The 7,893-nt window shown below is 40.2% G+C and overlaps 1 protein-coding gene across 1 annotated transcript; it reads left to right on the top strand.

Annotated features, from left to right (window-relative positions):
• Positions 1-3: 3 nt before the first annotated feature.
• On the top strand, positions 4-5,506 carry LHX8 (LIM homeobox 8; the record flags this gene model as incomplete). Its single annotated transcript, XM_008936180.1, has 5 exons — positions 4-172; positions 633-736; positions 2,829-2,924; positions 3,957-4,140; positions 4,900-5,506. Coding segments are annotated over 5 exons (630 nt in total), but the record flags the coding sequence as incomplete, so codon positions are not given.
• Between the last annotated feature and the right edge of the window lie 2,387 nt (positions 5,507-7,893).

Below are 7,893 nucleotides of genomic sequence, written 5' to 3'. Positions count from 1 at the left end.
GACTGGGTCCGCAGGGCGAAGGGGAACGTGTACCACCTGGCGTGCTTCGCCTGCTTCTCCTGCAAGAGACAGCTTTCTACTGGAGAGGAGTTCGCCTTGGTGGAGGAGAAGGTCCTCTGCAGGGTACATTACGACTGCATGTTGGACAACCTGAAAAGAGAAGTTGAAAATGGTAATGTACCGTGTTGGTGAAGAACGATGTTTGTGGATTAGTTTTACTTAAACTATTGGATTTCTCTTCATCTTTCCTATCTAAGAAGTAATTACCTACCTTTACTAATGCCGGAAGCACAGGTTTTTGAATTAAAATAATGTGCAAATTATTTGATGTTAAAATTTTTTTTAAGTTTGTGTAGCTAGTTTTTCTGTCCTGTGGGAAAGAAAGCAAGAGCATATCTAGTTGATAAAATAGCATGCTGGATCTACTCCTTCCCTCAATTGCAAGGGGGTCATTTGGGGGGTAATGGGTAATGGTGCCAGATCAATGTAACTCCGAACAGAATATGACTTTTTTAAAAGTCAAATTTCAGCCCGCCAAGTACTGTTGGTTATTGTTGGAGCACAGTCTGACTTAGAAATAACATGGTTTTGAACGTGTAGCAGACAGTGTTGTTTTCTTTTTAATGCTTCAGGTAATGGGATTAGTGTGGAAGGAGCATTACTAACAGAACAAGATGTTAATCACCCAAAACCAGCAAAAAGAGCTCGGACCAGCTTCACAGCAGATCAACTCCAGGTAGAGGCAGTGGTAAAACTTGAATAGTTCAGGTTTATGCAGGACAGCAATGCTGAACTGATAGGAAATTGGATGCATATGGGGGAGAGAAGAAGCTTGTATGCTTTAAACTATTTCATAAACTATCAAGACACAGCACGTTTCTGGAATTGTTTGTTAGCTTCAGCAGTTTAATATGAAATAGTTACTCTTTAAGCTTTTTATTTCCCTGGGGGCAGCCAGTAGTTCTGCAGAGTGGAAACAAAAAGGTTGTTTTATTTTGATTGCTTGATGAAATCTATTTAATCGGGCATGTACATCGCTACACGTAATAAAGACAAAATATTTTTAGCATTACCTAATGTGAAGGGTTGTCCTAAAGATGGGTACTGTACATGACTTAAAGATATTAGCAAGATGGAAATTTGAATTTTTGTGGTAATGGCTGCATCTGCTCTGCTTTCAAGGCTTCTTGTTGTGTTTCTGCCTTGGCAAGAGTTAGTTCTGGACTGCGTCAAGTGTGAGTTATTTCACTCTCTGGATCACCACTTCGTACAAATTAGCTTTCTAGGGAAAAACACCATGAAAGGGGTTGTGGTGAGACCAGAACTAGAGGTTTCAAACTGTAGTGGAAAGGAAGCTGCAGTTTTCTACCTAATCCTAGCTATATACACCTGCTTTCAGTTTATAACATGTATTTGAATTTCTAGTCACACCTGACCACTACACTGTTCATTTTTTAGTGTCTCAATCTGAGCTCTGTTTTGTTGGCCTGTCCTCTTGTTCATGTTGAGAGTAGTTGAGAAAAACTAAAGCTGAGGTGTAATACCATGTGAGACACTTAAGCAGTGCTATCTAGTGTGGCATGTGGCTGTTCAAAGCTTGGCTTGCTCTTTTAGCCATGACTGGAGACGGAATGTGGTGTTAATAAAAAACAAGCATGTTTAGCAATAATATGACAAGGGCACAGGGCAAGGGCTCTGGACATCAAGCTCAAGCTTCTACAAAAGAGAACTTTCTTTTCCAGCAGGAGATAGGCCCAGCCATCAAGGTACAGTCAAGTGTATTCAGGGCTTCTTGCTTGCTCTCACTGAAACTTCCACGTTTTCCCCTTCTCCTGTCTTAAATAGAACTAACCTACTTCATCAGGCATTGGACATCTTAAGGCCTCTTGTTACTTATTGGGATTTGCTGTCTGCTCTGTGCGTTTCTCTCTCACCTATCCTTGATGCTGGTATAAAACTTTACTTCCAGCAAAAGAAGCACCAGAGGGATAAGTGACTGTCAGAGTGGAAATGTGTCGTAACACACCTTGTGAAGTACTTTTACCAAAAGATGTTCACACTTTTTGATGTCTTTGTATGAAACAGTAAGAAAGTAAATGGTTTCTGTTTCTGAATGTGGAGAGGAGTAAAAAGCCTTACTTTCTGCAGTAAGGTAAACTCTAAACAATCTCTACAACTGCTCAGGTTGCAAGCCAAGTTGACATCTACTTCCTCAAACATAATTCTTATCCTGATGACAAGTGTGTTCATCCCAGTGCTTTGTAAAAAGATGTGTAACCAGACAATTACATCGTGCAGGTCAGCCAGGGTGGAGCCTCCAGGCTCCTGAGGTCAGTTAAAGGTACAGGAGGAGACAGTACTGCCCAGTTGCCTGCATCCTCTATGCAGATGAGAAGAGGATTGAACTGTCCCACATAATACAAGATGCAGGTAGCAGCTGACAAGTTTAGAGGTGGATCCAAGTTCATTTTTTGTGATGTGATCTGCTGCTATAGATGTTTTCTCTATTGAGGGTGCCTGAATTGCTTTGCAGTGAATTTTCTCCTATGGTCCTTTTAATGCAATTGTAGCAGAACACCTCTTCCCTTTTTCTTTTTTTACTACTGCCAAGCAGAATTCATTTCTAGTAAATATCTCAGTTAAGTGGACTTGTATTTTGGCTTTAGGGGACTGTAATTTTTTCCTTAATGTATTTGGGACTTGGGACTAGTGATTACAACAGTGGCCTGAAACCAGTCAAGGAGTAGGAGCACAGTCTGAGAGGAGTCTCTAATGCTGCTCTCAGGACTGCACACAGAAACCTGCCATCTCTCTTCTTGCCTTTTCAGGTTATGCAAGCACAGTTTGCTCAGGACAACAATCCAGATGCACAAACCCTTCAGAAACTGGCGGAAAGAACAGGCCTGAGCAGGCGCGTCATACAGGTAACTGCCAAGTTACTTGACTAACAAAGTCTGTTAATCTCCATTGGAAATACACAATGACAGTTTTCTCCATGTAGTTATTCTGAGATGGAAAAAGATCTAATCTAGTGGTTTTAGCATAACTTCAGACAACATCTTTAGGCAGGAATAAGTCCAGAACAGTATTTTAATTTGGAAAACTTGCTGTATTCCTCTTGCACATTGTATAGAGGATGAATAATCTTCCAGGAAGAAACTGCTCAGCCTAAATAGTACAGAAATTAGCACTAAGTTCTTCTAAATACAAATTCCTGACTCTAGTCTGTTTTTAAGACTTGCACTCTTTTTCAATAGGGCTTGTGGTATGACACATTAGGAGAAACTGAATATTTAATGATCTCTTGTAGAAAGCAGGGTTAAAATGTTATAGCCATGCCATCTGAAATGGAGAGAATCACAAACTTAGAATCTCTGCTTGAAGGTACCTCTCAGGAAACATTATATGCCTGTGTTTTTTATACATAAATATGAATTTTTGTATTATATACTTTTTTAATATAAACATAAATAATGTTTGCCTTTCCCTTGGCTAATTTTAGCCTGGAAGAGCGACAGTACCTCTATAGAAATGAGGCATCTGGCAGCTATGATCAAGCCTTAGAAACAATGGGACACTTCTCAGTGTGGAAAGGAGGGTGGGTATCCTGTGGAAGAACGGTGTCACTGGCGGTGTTCAGGCAGGGAGGTGGCCATGTGTGGGACAGTGTGCAGGGCTACAGACAGTGCTGCTCAGGGCCAGTGTCTGGCCAGGCCAGAGCTGTGTGGCTACTCACTGTGCTGCTGGGCATGGCAGAAGCTTTCCTGACCTGACCGTGCTTGTGTGAGGTCCCATGCAGGCTTAGAATGGATATTTCTTTCTTTGGACTGTCAGCCTTCCATTAAAGGCCCAGTTAACTGAATTCAGCTGAAGTTAGAATGTTGAGGGTTTTATTATGCTAATGTTGAAACACAATGCGATCTATGAGCGTGATGTAAATTTGTCCCTCTTTTCAGGTGTGGTTTCAAAATTGCAGAGCACGCCATAAGAAACATGTTAGTCCTAATCATTCATCTACTGCTCCTGTCACAGCAGTGCAGCCCTCCAGGCTGTCTCCACCCATGTTAGAGGAAATGGCATACTCTGCATATGTACCCCAGGACGGGACCATGTTAACAGCTCTGCACAGCTACATGGATGGTAGGTAGAACAGCTTTGCATATCCGAGTAAAATCTTCATTGACTTTAGCAAGAACAGTTTACCAAGTATCAGTTAAGGAAACATAATGGATTTTTAGTTTCTAGTATTCTTTATAGAATATCTTAATAGTGTACTTGCTAGCAACACTTCATTAAGAACTGTGCCTCTTCAAGCAGTAGCCCCTCACTTGTAGGAGGATAGCTGAAGATCTGGGGTATGTAGAGCACACTGTGCCCTGTTCAAACTATGGATACTAGTAGTAAGAAATCAAATGCTTTTTTAAACATCTGTGCCACGTTTTTTAATAATATGGAATTTTAATGAAAACTGTTGACCACCTCCTCCCTGGCCCTTACCCCTGAGGCTCTAGGTGTACTCAGTCCAACAGCTTCTCTGAGAACTTCAGGTTCCTTCACAGTAACACACAACAGGGACCCTGGTGCTCAAAAGTGCATTTTAGTCATTCTGTGCCTTGTGACCCAACAGGTCACACTTTTGGCTCCCACTTGTGATTAGGAGAGACTGAAGGTTGCGGGAGAACTGGATGCTGAGCCATGTGTGTGGCCTGAGCTTATTTTTCTCCCAGGCAGTGGTGTAAGGTGGGCTGCGGGTGGAGGGAGGCGATGCTGGTCTGGGGAAAGCAGAGCACACTGCAGTGGTTGGGACCAGCCAACTGTTACTACCCAATGAGATTTATTAGCTTATAATATTTTTATACCTCCAATGAAGTTGACCGGTAAATGTTTCTGTTTTTGTAGCTCATTCACCTACAGCTCTGGGACTCCAGCCTTTGCTACCCCATTCAATGACACAACTGCCACTAAGTCACACCTAATTCCTTTCTGTCAGGGATATAAGCTATTAAGGATGTAACCTTAAGTCATTCATTGTGTATTAAAAATATCATTGGAAAGATATTAATGTTAACTTTTTAGTTAACATCAAAAGCATTTTCAAGACCATTTTTTGCTGCCCAGGTATGTAAGTATATTTAGCCTGCAAGACACTTTTATGGATTCTTCATAAGTAACTATTCCATTGTTTACAAGCCTTATTAAACACCTTTTTGTATTGTCTGGAAGTAGTCCACTGTAGTTATGTGTGTGTTAATTTATTTGTCATCAAAAGAGCACTTTGCCTAAAAGAAAGGACTGACAATTGTGCAAAATGTTTACAACTCTTTGTGAAATTGTAGCTTATCATTAGTTTGTATCTGTAAGTTATTGCTAAAAGTATTACCTGTATTTGAGTTGTATACAGCTTATATGTTAAAGCTTATTTCTGTGAGTTTACAAAAATAAATTTTGGTTGCAAATATTTTCAAAATGAACTGAATAAAGTTTCTGCTGTAGCATGCCAAGCAAACATGTTGCTGTGTTTATGGCTGAACTGTGATAATTTGTCGAGTGCTTGACTCAAATCTTCAATTTTAAGAGAGAGTCTCTGGTATACTTGGGTGCACTGTATGGGACTTTCAGGAGTGTTCATATCTGTCTCAACCAATTTAGAAATTCCTTTATTTGGCTTAAATGAGTTTTGAACAGCCCCAAGTAGGTGGTACTTTAGGTATGCACCAAACAGTGCTGCTCCTGAGGGTGTGCACCTGCAGGGTCAGGGAAATGATGGATGGATAGGATAGATCTTTAACTGTGATTTAAGTCAGCACATGGAGAACTTGAATTCACATCTGCTTTAATATTTCAAATTTTTTACTTTTTCAGCTTCTGTTTTCTTTGTTGGTTGTAGCTTATGATTTTTGTTAAGCAGGATGGTAACTAATATGCACAGTCTGCATTTTTAAAGTAAATTCTGATTCAATAGTTTGATGGTATCAAACTACATTATGAGTAGAGATTAAATTCAGTGCAATGCATGGAAGTGTACTGGTTTAAACTGTAAATGTGTCAGGAGCTAATTGCAAAGCATGTTTTGATACACTGATTTGATGTACAAAGGCTAGTGCATACTATCAATTGATTTTTGTCTTCCACTAGCTTCCTTCAAGGATGTAGGACTGGTACATCCCACCTGCACACCTGAACTTTACTTGCATGAGAAGGAAACTGTACTTTTGAAGGTGTGTCTCTGTCAGTGGCTTTTTTTTTTTTTCCCTCTCCCAAATAGAAGTTAGTGTCTCCACTCTGTGGAATTCCATAACTATCCTGGTCAAAGCATTTCAACATCAAAAAAATGGTATGCTCCCTGCCACCTCAGGAAAGCCATGGCTTTGGAGAACGTAGCTTTGCTGGCAAGCTCTGAATGATTCAGGTGCATAAATTAAATGTTGGCACTGTTTCAAGGACTACTTACGGATGTCTGAGCTAATCTGAGTAGCAAAAGCATTCTATTGGCACTGGCACAGGGCTTTGTCTAGGCTAATATCTTGTTTTGGTTTTTTTTTTTTTTCATAAAACACTCAAGACATGGAGTGTTGTGGAACTTGACTGACTTCACATTTTATTCTAACATAGCCTAATACTCAGGGTAGAATTAAGAATTCAGCATGTTCTTTTCAGTACCTAAGCTAGCTCCATATAACTGCAGGGTACAAAACTGCTGCCGTCGCAGTAGACAAACTGGTTTTTGTTCATTTGTTTGGTCTGATATGCAAGTAGAACAACCTTACTGCTAAAGTTTAAGCAGTTAAATGGTAAAGAATGCTAATTTAGACCTTAACACACCTTGGCAATTTAAAGTAATATTCAGTTGTCTTGTTTTAAAAAGCAACTTGACTTGCAACAAGACCCTTTAAGGAGAAGTAATTATTCACTCTAACTTGAAATACTAAGCAACTTCAGGGTGCCTGAAACAAACTAAGCTTATTTATGAAACATCTCCTTCAGTTCCAAAGTCAGTGCAGGATTCAAATAAATGGGGAGCAGTTTTACTATTTCCTTATGAGAATAGGAAGCAGGAGAATTTTTTTTGCTACAGTGAATTCCTGAGCAGCTTTTTGTAAGTGTGACTGGGAAAACATAACTTTAAAACTAGGAAGCTCCAGCAGAGGCTCTAGACTTTTGAGAATGACAGACCCATGCCCCTGGCTGCCTTCAGCTGGTGGCTGTGTGGGGCTGACCAAGCATGTGGGAAACTGAGGATAGTTTTAGCTTGTTGCTCTTGACTGAAGCTGGTGCTGCAGCCTGACTTGCAAGTTCGAATGCTTGTCATCTTCTGGTTGTGTACTGGTTTGCATTTGTGACTGCTGCTGAGCTTTCCTGACCCTGGAGCCATCCTGACTGCTGCTTGCTGTTTAAAAGAGTAACTCAGGTACTTCTGTGCTGAGGAAGTTCATGGGCTCTCTTTACAGGACAAGAACATGTAGCATGCTGAGTCAGCAGCTCTTAGACTGCACAGGTTCAGTTTAAAATTGAAATGTTGTATGAAATCAGCATATGACATAAACTGGTCTTAACACCTTGCTTAAAAGTGACCTATCTTGAACAGAGAACAATACAGAGCTTTGCCTTGTGCTTTGCTGTGTGGATGCTTTTGCAAAGAACTGTATTTTTTAGCATATTCTTTCTGATCCTGAAATTATCAGTCTGCGAAGTAGGAGGATGATTTGACACTTGCTAATAGTTCCAATGCAATATATCTTAAGAAATCCAGAATGGAACTAATAGTGCAAAACATATTTTGAATCAAGAAGTTCTAAAAGGAAGAAATATCACTAAAAAAGTTAAAGTTGTATCTCAAAGGTACTGTGAGAAGACTGGCTATGGATTTCTACTCTTTTTCTTCTTCCTTCCCTG

The sequence above is a fragment of the Merops nubicus genome, unplaced genomic scaffold (genome assembly GCF_000691845.1).
Source record: "Merops nubicus isolate BGI_N331 unplaced genomic scaffold, ASM69184v1 Scaffold17542, whole genome shotgun sequence".
In the NCBI taxonomy this organism is placed as follows: domain Eukaryota; kingdom Metazoa; phylum Chordata; class Aves; order Coraciiformes; family Meropidae; genus Merops; species Merops nubicus.
The sequence above is the reverse complement of the archived record's forward strand: the minus strand, read 5'-3'. Positions and strand labels throughout refer to the sequence as shown.